Raw genomic sequence first — 16041 nt, 5'->3', positions numbered from 1 at the left:
GTGCATACATATCTGCGTAGCTCTTTGCTGTATCGGAGGTAAATAGCCTTCAGATCTTTGGGCACAAAGATCTTTCTAAATGATGTCAAGAAGTTTTTAAAAGCTCGTGTTTTAAGGAAGCAGTGAATCTTTACACACAAGGGTTATCGACAAAGTAAAGGAAAGACCATTTCTGCTGTCACAAGCTCTGAAACTAGGCCGTTTCAGAACACTGACATTCAAATATGACAAAACAGAAAGACAGTGGGTAAAATGACTTGTAAACACCAAGAATAGCTGAAAGCAGTCTAAAGAACTCAATGAATTGGAATGACTTCACAGTGACAACTTCCACTTCAAAACAGGCTTTTCTGTCATGAAATCTCTAAGGCTTGACCAAAAGAAATTTATGTCTGTCAACATGGTTAGTGCAACTTTTATTTAAGAAGTCAGCTTCAAGAAAAGAGTCTAACAAATAAAGAATCCAGTAAGTCATCTTACAGCTTCTGAATTGTTTCCAAACCTGATCCAAAGCACAGAAATTGAATCAGTTTACTCTGTGGATCATTTGTTGCTATGTGATCTAGTACCAAGAATCTTATAGTTGGGATGAAAACTGCACCCGTTTTGTTGAGAGGTGGTGGTGGTTGTGTCAAAAGTTCATACAGAGATAATTCATGTTATATAAAAGGGAATAAAAATACTTGTTTTGAAAAATAAATTAACGTCTTATGGCATTGGAAGTGCTGCTTTATGGTAGGCTAGTACTTTTGTATACCTGTAAGTATATCGTTGAATCTAATAAGTATTTTGTTTGAACATAAACAAGTGTTAAAAGTAGGCATTCAAAAGGTGGTGGCCATCTTCCTGAAGAGTTAGATGTATAGCCTTAAACCTGTGAACAGCAGAATCCTTGGCACGTTGTTCTCTACTGGTGACTTTGGAGTTTCCACAATTCAGGAAAAGCACAAAGTTACTTTTCATCAAGACTGAAGCCACCACAAGGACAGTAAGAAATGGCCTTTGTAATTTAGAACTTTCCCTCCTATTATTTACCTTGTGTGCCAAATGGTTGCAGCTTTCCTTGAGGACTGTTTGGCATATTAGGGATGACTTTCTTCTTTAAAGAGATACTATAGCAGGAAAAATAATTTACACTTTTTGGCAACAAAAGCTAAGCGATTACTGTTCAGTCACTCAACGTCTCTTTACCGTAGCCAACTGAAATCTCTTAGAGTTACCCATCCTTTGATTTAAGCAGCGCTACTAGCTGCTGACATTGACCAATTTGGGGGCACTTATTGCTTTAGCAGGTCATTTCCGTTTTAAACAGGAGACCTGACTGCGTAGGGCATCTCAGCCCCTCAGTACACTCACACAATTCCCATTAGCCCTCACGGAAGTCACATATATGAACTATTGGACATGATAGACCCCTTAAGGCTATATGGCTATCAGAAGAAACAGAGCAACCAAAAAAAACCCCAAAATTAATATCCAACTAAAATTTGCTCCCATTTTTTAAAAATTCACCCCAGTTGAATTCACACTTTTACCCGGGCTCTCAAATACCCCCCCCTCCCCCCCAATTTCTGAGATGTAAGCAGCTTCACCACGTTTTCTTGAAGAAGGCAAGTCACTTCACTCCATAGACCATAAAGAAAAAAACACTAACAAAGGACAAACTTCTTCACAGTTAACCATAAATAAAAGTGCATTCAGTGTTCAAGTCGGGTGTATAGTTTAAGCAAGTTGTACAACCACATTTGGCACAGTCATCTTTTAAAGGCTCTGCGTGGGTCCCTCCCATTATTTACTGCGGTTAGAAGGGGCTGAATATTATTAGATGCTGGGATTGGTGGATTTACAGGTCCTCGTCCATTGGCTCTCCCAGTGCCTGCATAGGAGTGGGCATGATTGTAGGCCAATGGGAATCCACTGGATTCAGGTCCCGTTTGCAAACCATTTCCTAAAAAGACAGTAAAATTTTAATCACAAGTTCCACACTTTGAAATCACTGCTCTTCTGTGCAAACAGCCTTCGCATTCTGCATGGCTACTACATAACTACATAACACTGAGCTTTAGGATGGGGAGCAAAGTCAGGAGACCTCAGAACTCCAAATCACAGCCAGCTTTTTCCAACAGTAGCTCCGCAGCGATGACTGAAGCAAGAAGGCTGCAGGCAGTTCGTGCTGCTATGATGTGGCATTGCATTCTTGGAGGGAGGGACGGAGGGAAGTAACACCAGAAAGAGCAGAAGGAAAGCAGTCAGTACAGCACTCGTCCCACCCCATCCCACCAAACACAGAGAGAGAGAGAGAGAGAGAGAGAGAGAGAGAGAAAAAACAGTCTTGTGTGAAGCCGCTGTAGGGAGTGACAGCTGGTACAATGCTTGGGACAAAACACATGAAGGCTGAGAAGGCAAAAACAGTATGGAGGGTTTGGGGGGGGGGGGGGAGGGGAGAGAAAATTAAAGATTGCACAGAAGCCGGAAGAAGGATAATGAGAATCAAGGAAAGAAGCAGGTCTCAAAATATAAGTGCGAATGCAATGGAATCAGGACAGTCCACCACCCAAAATGACTGGGTCATGAGTAGGTGGCGACCCAGCAATTAGGCTGACAGAGGACTTGCCCCACCCTGGTATTAAGGCAACCAAAAATTGGCTTCAGAGTACCACCCTTATTTGCTCAGCAGAAGTTTTTATACTTGAAGGAGCGGAAAGGACTCAAAGAAGTGAGATGGGAGAAGTGAAAATCTGCTCCCAAAGAGAAAACTGACAGTCACTGAGAAACGTCACCGGTCTTGTCGATCGTATCAGTTTGAGCTCAGACAATTCGCTGCCAGCAACAACTCTTGGATACACACGACTAGGGTTTGATTATTGGGTGCACCCATTAGGTAACCCCCTGGGGAAAGGTGCAAGTGAGCTTAACACCCACTCCAAGATCTCTGACACATTTTCTTATTGAAGTACAATTGCTTTCAGTACAGTGCTGCCACACACCTGTCCTTACACTCTAATCTTCCTACTGCATAAGAGTTCAGGTCTCTGCCATTCTTCCCAGTTTAGGAAGTAACCCGCCAGGAAACGTGTGACTATTTAGAATCGGCGTTTAAGGCCAGAAGGGACCACCAGATTATCTCGTCTGACCTCCTGCATATCAAACGCCACCAACCCCACCCAGCACCCGCATACTGAACCCAACTTAATGTTCACTGTGGAGCAGCACAAGATTAGGACTAATTACCTCTGGTTAAGTATTAAGTGCACATTTAAAACCATGTCGGGTTTAGTTCTGCCCCTTTACATTCAATAAGCAGCAGTGTGTTGAAAGCCGGGAGTTGAATTTTCAGAAGTACCTACGTGATTTAGGATCATGAGTCACATTAACAAAGTCAGTGTGAAGTGTGCTCTTACGTGACTTAGGCACCTGCGAAAAGTCCTGCCTGAATAATTACTAGTAGGGCCAATCCTGAACACATTTATGATGGAAATATTGGTTTGAGGAAAGTTACTTTCAAATGTGCAAAAGTGCTTGTAGGATTTGGCCCTAGCTCAATGCCAGAAATCCACATTTTGCCCCTAGAATGTAAAACCCCTACGTTTCTCAACACTGAAAAAACAAGAATGAATCTAAGAGTTTAAAGTGTTTCTCGTTCTTTCACTTCCACAAAATAAAACAAAAACTTACCCACTGGCCCGAAAGTATAAGTACCCAAATTACTTGATGAAGAACTATTATTCTGTTCACCCTGTGCCTTCAGAAAAATATAGAGAAAAAATATGGGTCAGACACAGAAACTTCCTTGTGTTACAGAGAGGAACTGAATTTGTTGCACATGTTTTTGTACCAGATACACATGAGATCCCCTCACCACTCTCCTACAGTTATTTACCACATCATTGCCATTTTTCTCTATGTCTTCCATGTGCTTCCTTGAGCACCATTTTAAAAGCCAGAAATCTTACTAGCCTGAAGTACTCAGATCAAAGAATATTTTATGCAAGAGAACCCCAGGAAGTTTAACATACCAGCTTGTTGTGCTGCCCAAGCTGTTGGTCTGAGCTGGGCTCACTGAAGTTTGGCACTTCCGAGTATACCATACAAAACCTGAAAAGAAAACAAGAGCGTGAGGAGAGCAACAGAACAGTTTTTCATAAGGAGTTAGGAGAGAGTTTTTCAGTTTTTCCAAAGGGAATGGACACTTTGTACCTCCACATTACTAAGACATAAGTAAACCAGGCTCCAATCCGACAAAGGGAGCCCCTCCAAAGCACAAGAGACCAGGATGGCTCTTTGATTCTTTTGAAGGATCGAGACCTAAGATGTCATGTTTCCTTGCTCAGGTTATTTCAGTCAAGCAGGCAGAACACCTGGTATGCCTGCCTAGCACCCTATTAACATTAAAGAGGAGTTCAAGAATTTCAGGGGGATACTAAAATTCATATTGTCCTTTTCCACTTAGCGGCACCGAGTGAGGGAATAGACCTATTGACTATGGCATGTAAATAGGGGGTGGGGAGGAAGAGGAGAGACTGGGATCATAGAACTTTGTGAGGTAAAATTGCTGTCCCAAACCACTCAAACTGGCAGCTGGTCCATACCCATGCTGTGGGCCAGAATGAAGAAAAGTCAAGATAAGGATTTCACCTTAATCCAAGCCTGTTATAGAGCAACACCCGTTCAAAAGTTGTACAGAGGGGGCCGAATCATTTGGCCTGAAAGGGACCCTCCAGTGTATTCCTTTGCATCGCACCTAACTGGACTTTGTTATTCTTGAACCATCCAGTAGATGGGGTGTCAAGTCCTCAAACCTCTAAGGTGTTGGGGGCTGTGGCTGTCTTTTTATTCTATGTTTGTACAGCACCTAGCATAATGGGGCCCTGGGCAATCACTTGAGCTCTGAGATGTTTTGATAAGACAAGTAAACCCTCTCTAGTGGGGACATTTCAGAATCATTCGCCTAATCAAAAAGAAATAGGTCCTTCATCAAGTATTTTTCTGGCTGCATCTTAAGCTTGTCACTTGCATTTGTTCTTGTTGAATAAGGAATAGCTGATCTCTTGCTTCTTTACAGCAACCTTTAACAGTCTAAGAGAATGATGTTTGCTCCTGTCTCAAATTCTCTTAACCTTTCTTCACCATCATGTTGCTCATCCTGTGATCAATTTGACACAGGACTTAAAATAAGGCCTCAAAACAAACAGATTATTCAAAGTGAGCTAAGAGAGCAGAGCAGAATTAATTGCTTAGCTCATTTTACACACTGTACTCCTATCCTTACGACCCACAGGACAGCAGGGAGGGAGGCTGGGAGGATGATCCCTTTTGCACAACAGGGTGGAACTCATGATCACTGCAGTGTGTGTAAGCTCGCATTGCAGCTGCCTGCACTGTACCTAGCCTGTGGATAAACAGAGGATTCCAAGTTTTCAATGCTGCAAGTCCTTGAACACGAGTGTGCTAACCCAAGAAGAGAGGTTTTATACCAGGAACTCGTCTGTTCTGTAAAACCGTTGGCAGATTGTACCTACAGAGAATGGCGGCCAAAGTCCAGTAGATACCCTCCCTTCCGAGCATGCTCCAGTGAAACAGGCCCATGGCCTACTGCTCTTTGCCACAACCAACCATATAACCACTGACAGGAGCAAGCAACCTATTGGCCTCTGTTAGAGCGAAGACTGGTAACAGTACTAAATCTCCATTTTGCTTTTTTTTTTCCCCCATCAAATCCTCCTAATGAGACCCACACTGGTTTACACTTCCCACGACCCACTGTCAAGGACAATGCTTGACCAAGTACAACAGACGCGTACAAAGCGTGATACTTACTCCCCAATTTTCTGTAGCTCGCCTCCTCTTCCTGTGTAAAGCGTCAGACATCCTTTCCACAGAGACGCATACCTAGCCAGAAGAGTACCAATAACGTGTAAAACACTAGAAAATGATCAGCAGAATGTTCTCTACTAACCAATACAGAACATTAACATTGAAAGAGATTTTGAAGAAGACGGGTCCTGTTCTGTACCAGCAGAAATAGAGTGGCTAGAATTCCCAGACTAAAATTCTCAGATTCCCTAAGATTATTTTACTCCAGAAGTTTCTAGTTACTAATGTATTTTCTGCTTCTACAAACAGCTGTTGAAAGCCCCATTAATTTGTTTGGATCTTCAAAACAGGCTAACAGCCACATCAGACTAGCATCAAGTCTGTCACAGCTATACCACTTTGGACAGGCCTTTCTGCTAGCCAAGTGCCATCCTTCCTGTCAGGCAGAAGGCAGACACATTTTGCCAGGACCACTGTCCACATCACCTTGCAGCCCCGCCAACTGACTGACATACACAGTGTTACTTCTGCAGCGCGAATACTGGAGTGTTAATTCTGCAAGAGGGGAACCAGAGTGGATTTGCCTCTGTTCCATTGCAGAAAACAAGGCACAATGAATGTGTTAGACAACATTCAATGGGTCAAGAAGAAAAACTGCTTAATTTTTAGTCTAAGAGTTATCAGATGTAGTAGGTAGCAGCAAAATATATATTTACCCTTGAGAATCAAGTGATATGCAGAAATAAAATGCAATCTTTTTCAGTATGTGAAAATACAGACTTGGAGATAGCATGAGGGTACCTTTGTCCAACTTGGCCGTTTATAGTAGCATTTGACTTCAGGGATTGAAATTAAGTTATATAGAAATAAAGACAAGCAGTTCAGTTGTACTGAACCTACATGATAGAAACGTTACAAGGCTGGCAAAAGAGAGCCACAAATAAACAGAGGAAGAACCCTAACAAAAGGGGACGGATGGTCTTCTTGCTAAAACACCAGACTGGGACTGGTTCCATCCCCAGCCCTGCCATAGCTGTCCTTTGTGACTGTGGCCAAGTTACCTCATCTCGCTGTGCTTTTACCTCCCCAGCGATAAAATATGGATAATAATTCTTCCGCCCACCCTTTGTCTGATCTAGTTAGACTGAACACGCTTTGGTACAGGAATTGTCATTCCACGCACAGCGCTTAGCACCATGGGACCCCAGTCTCAGCCGTGGGACACTGTAGTACAAATATAATAAAATTGAAAAATATCATTTCCTCCTGTATGCAGCACACAAAATAAAATCTCAGTTAAAAAATGTAAGTGCCCTATTCCCTCAAACATAGTATTCAACCATCTCTAAATAAGGTGCAATATCAGTGGCCTTGCACTTAACATTTCGCCTTTTGCTTGGAACTAGATTTCTTTTATGCTGAATTCAATGGCTGGGCAGTTTTGTCTTATAACATGAAGGAAAAGAAGTGTTATGTAAGCTAAAGGGATATCAGTCTCACATATACAATATACAGGAGAAAAACCCAAGACACTGAAGGATTAACAGCTTAACAGAATTTCCAACACCACAGGGTTTTTCCATTGGCACAAGTTTTCAGTTTCAGTTCATAAAATGAGAAGGGTTGGCCATAAAACACCACTCTGAATACAGAAACTTAAGTGTTTAGAATTTTGAAATATTAGCTGCTACATTGTCCTGCCCATGAACAACAAACAATAGGGAACACATGAGATAATGTCTGTTAATGCAGCGGAATCCCTCTAGACTTAGAATTCAGCATAGAAAGAAAGAAATGGAAGTTTTTATACACAGAGATAGTGCCTGCCTAAGGGTAACTATTTTTAACAGTGACCAGACTGAAGGAATCAGATTACCCCATACATGTAAAATTTTAAATACACTGCAACAGCAATGTCATGCCAATTAATCCTGAGTTAAATACAAAAGTGGAAACTGTGCTGGGACAGAGTCGACAGTTCTTAATGCAACTTGTACACCAGGATAAAGTGAAAGAGGATACGTTGTAAAATAAGGGCCAAAGTCAGATCTTTGCACCTGCCATTCAAATCTACTGTCTTCCATGAATGTGCATTGGTGCAAATGAGGACATAATTTGGTCCTAAATAAGTAGAACTGATGCTATTTCATGGCTTTATGTCTTGCAAGAGGTTCTTGTTTTTCCATAGTATGGACCACATTAATACAGATTATCTTGTGAGCCATCTGTCATCCCATTCACTCCCCCAGAGAACACTGTGGCAACTATAATAATTTATTTACAAAGAAATATGATATTAACAGTTACAACCAACACTAGTAACTTGGTTTTACACAGTATAGGCAGAAGTTTTTTGAGGCGGTCTAGGTAAAGTTTAGCAAAGACAGCTGTAATCTTCAGGGATTCTGAAAACACACTGGATGTCAACTCCCAAAATTTTAAACAGATGTCATTTGAGTCCGTAACTAATAATGAAGATTTACTTCTGACTTTTCTATAAAGTAAATCTGAACAAGAATAACTGCAGAAATTCTGGTGGGGATATTCATTTCTTTTCATCCCCAACACAGAAATTACATGAAAAAAATCAACCATTATGCCACAACAATGACTCCATTGTAGAAACATTCTCAATTTTTATAACTATTGAGTAAAGAAGTTTGTGTGTTTTTAAACAATCCCTGAACATTTGAAACCAAAATACTTGTGTGTGTTGGGCTGCCAAATGAGAATAAGAAAGTGAAATTGACTAAAAAGAGAAATAAAAGTGACTAGTCTCTTGCGATTGTACAAGAGAAGTGGAGAATAAGAGGTTAAAAGTAGTTTTAAATTGTTTCAGTTTCATAATTTAGTGTCAGTGGGAGCATATTGTAAAACTTGAACATATGTAACCTGGCAGTGTCCCATTATTTTGTAGCCATTACACATGAACAGAATACTGTATTTTATAACACTAATTAATTTTTTTTTACTGACTAACTTCTACTCCCAGTTTTCCTGCCATTTCCATTAAATCCACTGTGAAGCAGACTACCTTCTCAGTGTTGCTTAAAGGTAATTATCCCTCCATTCTCTATGAGCACAGTGCTACAGAAGAAAAGTGTTAAAATAAGAACATGGTTTTGATTTCACTCTCTGCATCCCTATCTTGAATGTACAGATAAAGAAAACTTTGTCATCCCCCCAGAACAGAATGTGAAACTTAAGAAAAGCACAGGAAAGCTCTTAAATACCAGATTCTCATCTGAACAGCTTCTAGTGAAATACAGACAAGTGACTGAGATGCAGACAGAGTGATCTACAAATCTCATTAAATTTGTGTGTTAGGTTTGAGGGATGGGGGGAGGGAAGGCAAGGAGAGATCCTGAGGTTTTAATTTGATGATAGATCACAGGCTGCTGCCAGTGCTTCAAGGAAGCAGTCCAAAATAGGCAAGCTGTGTCATGTTGCTTCTTTCACAGAGGAAGCCAAAGGCTATTTAGAATTCAAACCCTTTTCTTTAGTAATAGAGAAGATTTTTCCACATTCATTACAGTTCCAAAGTAAAGACACTGATCCTTCAGATCTTATCCACCCCACTGTAAAGTATAGAAATGGTTAACAACAAGATCATTGAGCAACAAGTTATTTAAATAGCCAACAGTGAGGGGAGAGGCTGAGCTAAGCCGTATCCTGTCCCCACCCCATACATACCCTTTGGTCAATCGAATAATGTCCCCTGGCTGTATGAGACTTCCGATTTCATCCCACACTGAAATTGTGATGCTGCCAGTTTTGTCTGCTACTTTACAGGATCTCACCTCATGTCCATCTTTGGTTTTGGTAACTCGTCCTGTATGGGGAATTTAAAATAAACAATAAAACTTACAAACTGGAAGAATTCGTGCTGTCTGAAAATTTTAAAAAATAGTTTAGATGTTTTGGAGAGTTATTCCCCAAGTGTAATGGACCCGTTATACTAATAAGATCAAGAAACAAGATCTTTAATACAACATAAACAGACAAGTATCTCCAGCGCAGAATAAATGGAGTTAAATTAATTTCACGATGGGATTTTCTCCCTTGCCTAGTTGCCTGAACGAGAGATCTTATTTTAAAATAAGATAGGAACAAGGGAGTAAAGGAGGCTTCCGCCCTGCAAGGGAACTGCTCTTGCTCCCCCTGGACGTGTGACCACGTGTCGGGAGTCAGCCCAGCACAAATGTACCCTCGCCTACCCCAGGAAGGAGAGGAAAGAGGGGAGGAGGAAAGAGACATGGCTCAGAGGGACCCACTTACCGATTTCCAGCACAATAAAGACGACATTTAAGTTTTTCAGTCCAGGTTTTATGTCTTGTATAAAGTGGTATGTGTCGTTTGCCATGCTCATGCTGCTGCTCAGGAAGAGGAGGACACAGGTGCTGGGGCAGACTGAGCAGGACAAAGCATCCCTCGGGAGAGAAAGGGAGTCAGGGTGACCGGCCCAGGGTGGGGGGGGGGAGGTGTGTACACTTGGGGGGCAGCTATCAACCCGAATTAACAGACAGCAGGAGCTCTCGGAGCAGCCTTTTACAGCTTGAAGGTGAAGGCGATGGGATGAGGCTGGGCACTGTGATTTTTCAGGCACGGAGACTGGTCAGCTGCAGCTGCTGCCCCCACTGGTGAAAGCCGGGGGCAGCCCTGGCTCCTGGTCCCCCTTCTCACAGCACCGAGCCCCAGCACTCTCCCCGCCTGCTAGTGTGTTACAACAGCTCGGCAGTCGGCAAGCGCGCCCCAGCCCCCTGCGTGCCGACCAGCTCGCCCTGCTCAGGCGGGCACCCGCCGTCCACAGCACGCCCCCGCCCCTCCTCCAGCTGCAACGCAAATGAAGCGGGCACACTCCTGCGCCTGCCCTTTTATAGCCAGGCGGGCGGGCCCATCTCCCTCATCCCGCGGGGGTCGAAAAAAAGAGAACCGGGAACGGGGACAGGACAGAGCCAATCACACGGAGCCTTAGCCTAATTCGAGCCGCCTGCTCGGGGCTACAGGGGTCGCGGCTCCCCCGACCCTCTCTCCGGGACACATTCATTGAGGAAGCGGGGGAGGCGCGTGGAATGGAAGCGGCCGTGGAACGCGGAGCCTTCAGAATGGAACTCAATGTGACCCAGTGCTCCGAGCGAGTTGCTGATTGGCTGGGCTGGGTTCTTTTGTCCTCTGACCTGGAACGTTCGTACTTTTACTGGGTCTTTCCCTCGCCCTTTTGGAGTGGATTCAAGCCTGGTCCGCCCAGAGGACAGTGACACAACAGAGCCATCCTGTCTCTCGCTCCTTGTGGGGGGCACAAGCCGGTGATCTGCTGCCTGTGTTTTACAGACACACATGCACTGGCCTGTGGTGGTTGAGCCCCATGAACATGACTGGCAGAAAGGAGGGGTGAGGGAATGAGGAAATGATCCGTTTGTTTCCATCTTTAAAAAAAAAAAATGCTTTCTCATAACCACAACCAAAGATGGAGGCAGCAGCATTTAGCAAAGTGACTGCTGCAAATATTTCTACTTTTAATTCTGAAGAATAATCCACATTGAGTAAACCAAAAGTATAGCACCAGATCAGCTGGTGTCATTTCCAAAGCGGTGAAGGGAGTGCAAGAGTGTCTGGGATTATTATTTTCATAGGAGACTTGGCACAATCTGGTTAATTGCGAAGGAAAATATTTACTTGTCAGGCATATTTTGATGAGTCTCAGAGGTAAATTATCTATGCTAAAGACAATCCAAAGAGGGTGTGAACACTACTGGAAACAGCAAAATCACCCTAACTCTTTACACAAGACCCTGTGTTGTAATTCCATGGCAATCGGGACCTCAGTCCTATGACTAAGGGTGAGTTATGGGATTCTGTAGCAAACTGCAGCTATGGACTTGTACAATAAATGCGGCCCTGGACAGCATGCTCATTCTTTCTCGCCCGCCATTCTGCTGGGACTGGACTCTGTGTGTGTTTCTCCCCAGGTGTGGGTTTTTAATGTAATTTGTTGCTTTAAGTTAGAAACCTTTTGTTCCTAGACTTTCTAAATTAGAGATACATTTTTAAAAAGCAGGTGAAAATGCCTTGGTTATGAGCATACACTAAAAAGTCTGATTTTAGTTTTCTGAGAATATGAAATCTGATCTTGCCTGTTAACTTAGCACAGTGGGACTCCTGGGTTCTCAAAGGGGGGGACAGGAGAGCAATGGGGTTATATGACACCCCCGGTTACCAGTGGCATACGACACTCCTGGCACTTCACAATACCCAGTGCGCAGTGATGCATCTGGGGCTAAGCAGCCCATGGACATATGGGAATGAAGGTGTACAGGTGCCAAGCACAATGGGTTGAAGCCATCAATCCCAAAAGTATAAACGAAGTCTAGTTCAGCCCCCAAAGGAGCCTGCACCATGTCAGGGGACTCCCAAGGGGACAAGCTCCTGAGTACTCTGGGCTACAAGTTGGGCCAGACCCTGGGTGAGGGCAGTTACTCCAAGGTGAGGGTGGCTACCTCAACCAAGTACAAGGGCCTGCTAGCCATCAAGGTGGTGGATCGGCACCGGGCACCGCCCGACTTTGTAAACAGGTTTCTGCCACGGGAGCTCTCCATCCTGCGGCTGATCCGGCATCCTCACATTGTACAGATCTTTGAGTTCATCGAGGTCTGCAATGGGAAACTCTACATCGTGATGGAAGCAGCGTCCACTGATCTGCTCCAGCTGGTGCAGCGACTGGGGAGAATTTCTTGTGCCCCTGAGGCCCGGGACATCTTTGGACAGATTGTGAGTGCCGTGCGCTACCTTCATGACCGGAACCTGGTGCACCGGGACCTCAAGTGCGAGAACATCTTGCTCACCTCTGATGGCCGCCGGGCAAAGCTCACTGACTTTGGCTTTGGCAAGGAGGCACATGGCTACCCAGATCTGAGCACCACCTACTGCGGATCAAGTGCCTATGCCTCCCCTGAGGTGCTGCTGGGCATTCCCTATGACGCCAAGAAGTACGACATATGGAGCTTGGGCGTGGTGCTTTACGTGATGGTGACCGGCTGCATGCCCTTTGATGATACCCACATCCACAGCATGCCCCGCCGCCAGAAGAAGGGGGTCCTCTACCCAGACAGTCTTCCCCCTCTGCCTGAGCCCTGCAAAACCCTCATTGCCCAGCTGCTCCAGTTCAGTCCAGCTTCCCGGCCTGGGGTGGGACAAGTAGCCAAGAACAGCTGGCTGAAAGGGGAAGTCTAAAAAGAAGCAGCTTTTCCACTCTAGTTCCACATAGTCTAGCTGAGACACCAGCTGTGTGGAGCTCCAGCAAGAGCGGTGTTTATCATGTGAAGCAGTTGGCAGGAGGTTTACGAAAAAACTGACCACGTGAAGCTGGTGAGGGTAATTAACTGAGCAACAACCATGTGGTGTTGCTGGCAAGGAGGGATTTAAATGGAGAGCAATCACACCAAGTTGTCAGCTGTGGATGGACTCTGAGCACATGGAGCATTGAAGTGCTGCCTGCTGACTACCACGTTTGTAGTACAGCCCCTGGGCAGTGTGCGGGACACTGCACTCCTGCCAGCTAGCTGTCTTGGACATTTTGCCAGAGTCCATTGTGTTCAGAGATGCAGGTAGCTGGAAAGAGACACTATTTGCCTGCAACCTCCATGATTGCAATAAAACTCTCTCTGTTCTTTGCTGCTGCCTCACAATGCTGCTCCCTGCATTGTGCACAGCCAAACAGGACAGGGTCCGGTATGAGTCACATTGGCATTTGTGGAAGGAACACTGCAAGGAGTGCGTGGGTGGGTTCACCTTACATTAGATCTTATAACCCTTTTCCCTTCTGTCTAATTCTTATTCCATCTATTCGCTAGCCTTTCTTTTGGAACTAAAACAATCTAAATAGCCTTCTGCTTTGGAGAGGTTCAAAACCAAACCTGGATCCCAAGCCAGAACTGGAACTCTACATCCAAACTCCCTGAACTTTGGGTGTATCTGACATCCAGATTTCACACCACATTCGCTATCCTCCCCATCTAGTGGCGGCCAAAGCGTGGCTGGATAGGGCGTAGCATTTGGCCTTATCTTTTAATTTCTATGTTCAGAAATGTTTAGATGAACGCAGTTATAAAACATCTCCACCCATGTTCTGAAGCACTCTGGCCATGCTTGAGTCCCAGTCCCATTCATGCACACGTTTAATTGTACCCTGTGAAGTATCCCCACTGAGCTCAACTCACATTGCTTAAGTAGTGTTTGCAGAATCAGGGCTTCAGTTTAGAAGGGGAAGGTAGAAGATATGTGTATGGGAGGAGTCTTTTTCTCTCCCTAAACCTCAAATTATCTGAATCCAGCCCTGCCCTGAATTTCAATCATTCAGGGTGCAAAAGGATCAAGGACACAACCCAATCCTGCCCCTGTGCTGGTTGGCTATTTGTTTCAAACCCTCCACCCTGTCCTTCCATCTAACTAATCCTCTCCTTACACAAACGCCACGAAAAAGATTTAAACAACAAACTCAGACCAAACATTGTGGCGCTACCATGGCATTTGCCACTGTCTTGTTCATTCTGCATGTGCGTGGGGCCTTGTCTACCTGGGGAAAACTATTCAGTATAATCTGAGGTGTGAATTTAAATCGACGTAGCTATACCTGCATAACTTTCCCACAGAGACACTCTGATTCCAATATGAGAGTGGCCTTTTTTACTTTAGCTGCTGGAGCTTAGGAAGGGGCTTAAGCTAAACTGAAAAAGAAAAAAAAAGCTTCTCTTATAGTGGAATAAGGATGTCCATATAAGGGGTTGTGCTAGTACACCTTTATCGGTATAACTGGCAAAACTTTCCCATAAGGCTTTATATCCTTTCCTCTACCTTTTGCGTGTCTTGTCCATTTAGATTATAAACTCTTATTCTGTTTATACAGCGCCTAGCACAATGAGGCACCAATCTCAGTTGGCTTCTAGGCACGACTATAATAAACATTAATACTAATAAATAATAAAGGCTGGGATGGGAAAAACCACAGACCTGCCCCAGCTCTCTCTCCCTGCGAGAGAATTGTGGAGGGGTCACAGACCTGCTCTGAGTCTCAAGCATTGAGTTACAGCATGGGGGGGAAAAGATGGGGAGGTAGGTCATAGACCTGCCACTCATTTGCAAGGAGGAGATGCCCTCATTTTGGAACTACAAACTTGTTGAAAATACTTCTATTAAAGAAAGTCACAAGTAAAGAAGAAAAAGAACTAGGGTGAAGTGTTATAAAGATACAGTGACTGAACGTAAGCAAGAGATTGCTTGTAATCAAGTACCAGTGGAAAGAATGAATAGCCATCAGGGAAAACAGAATAAACTTCAGCATAACACAGGGGGTCAATAAGGTACAAATAATATTAAATCAGGTGGTTTGGCCACTAAGGTGTTCGAGTCAGCGTGGTTGAAAGAAGGTAGCCAGATTGCATAATACTGGTTGAATTTAATCACATCTCATGAGAAAGCTTTTCTAAACCAAGTTACCCAACGCCTCACAGAGCCATTTGCCTACAGTAGGGTCACAGAGGCCATGCCACTGCCTGCGATAACAAGTGGCGGCAATCAGGAGGACGCACAGAAGGGAATCAGCTTCGTTTAATGATTAATGTTAAGGCAGTGCTTCCAGTTTCTCCTTCCAGGTTGACCGACCAGTCCGAAGGCTTACTGGCACGTAGCTGTGCCATAGCTGGGACTGGAGGCTGCTTCCAAGCACAGGTAGATGGCCACATGCTAGGTCTACTCTAGCTAGTGCACTAAAAATAGCAGCATGGCTGAGGGGGTTCCAGACCTGCTGCAAGTTCTATTTCTGAGGGAGGTCACAGACGACGCCCAAGCTCCGCACGGTGGAGCTTGGCAGTCCCAGACCTGCTCCAAGATTTATGCACTTAGTGAGTGGAGGCGTGTCAGATTTGTACCGTATCTTACTCGTCACTTATGGCTGGAGGAGAGATGAAGACACATAGACCTGCCACAAGACTAATTAGCAGGGATATACACGTGCCTTATGGATTAACTTTAAGGCAATGTTTACACTGTCTGTCCCTCTACTGATGAAATATTTTGCTCTGTTTCATGAAGAGACATTTAAAATCTCACTTTTTTTTAATCCTTCAAATTTTTCATTTCTTGAGTGCAGCCTGGATAATATCTAACAAAGATTAAAAGGCTGCCATTTACTAAAGACTTTCAAGGTGATATGCAAAGAAAACACTCTTCTCT

At 44.1% G+C, this 16041-nt stretch overlaps 2 protein-coding genes across 2 annotated transcripts; one reads left to right on the top strand and one right to left on the bottom strand.

The window, feature by feature from the left end:
- Nucleotides 1–399: 399 nt before the first annotated feature.
- NABP1 (nucleic acid binding protein 1) lies at nt 400–10949 on the bottom strand. Its single transcript, XM_007069878.4, has 6 exons — nt 10093–10949; nt 9508–9646; nt 5818–5889; nt 4017–4095; nt 3676–3742; nt 400–1948 (listed from the first exon to the last, which is right to left on the bottom strand). Exons 1-6 carry the CDS (start codon nt 10181–10183, stop codon nt 1755–1757), a joined length of 642 nt encoding a protein of 213 aa, XP_007069940.1. The 5' UTR covers nt 10184–10949; the 3' UTR covers nt 400–1754.
- An 11-nt stretch (nt 10950–10960) lies between these two features.
- Nucleotides 10961–14039, top strand: LOC102940263 (testis-specific serine/threonine-protein kinase 6). Its single transcript, XM_007069908.4, has one exon. It carries the CDS (start codon nt 12211–12213, stop codon nt 13042–13044), a length of 834 nt encoding a protein of 277 aa, XP_007069970.1. The 5' UTR covers nt 10961–12210; the 3' UTR covers nt 13045–14039.
- The last annotated feature ends 2002 nt before the right edge of the window (nt 14040–16041 follow it).

This window comes from Chelonia mydas, chromosome 11, assembly GCF_015237465.2.
Source record: "Chelonia mydas isolate rCheMyd1 chromosome 11, rCheMyd1.pri.v2, whole genome shotgun sequence".
In the NCBI taxonomy this organism is placed as follows: domain Eukaryota; kingdom Metazoa; phylum Chordata; order Testudines; family Cheloniidae; genus Chelonia; species Chelonia mydas.
Note: the sequence above shows the minus strand (reverse complement) of the source record. Positions and strands in the feature narration are given on the sequence as shown.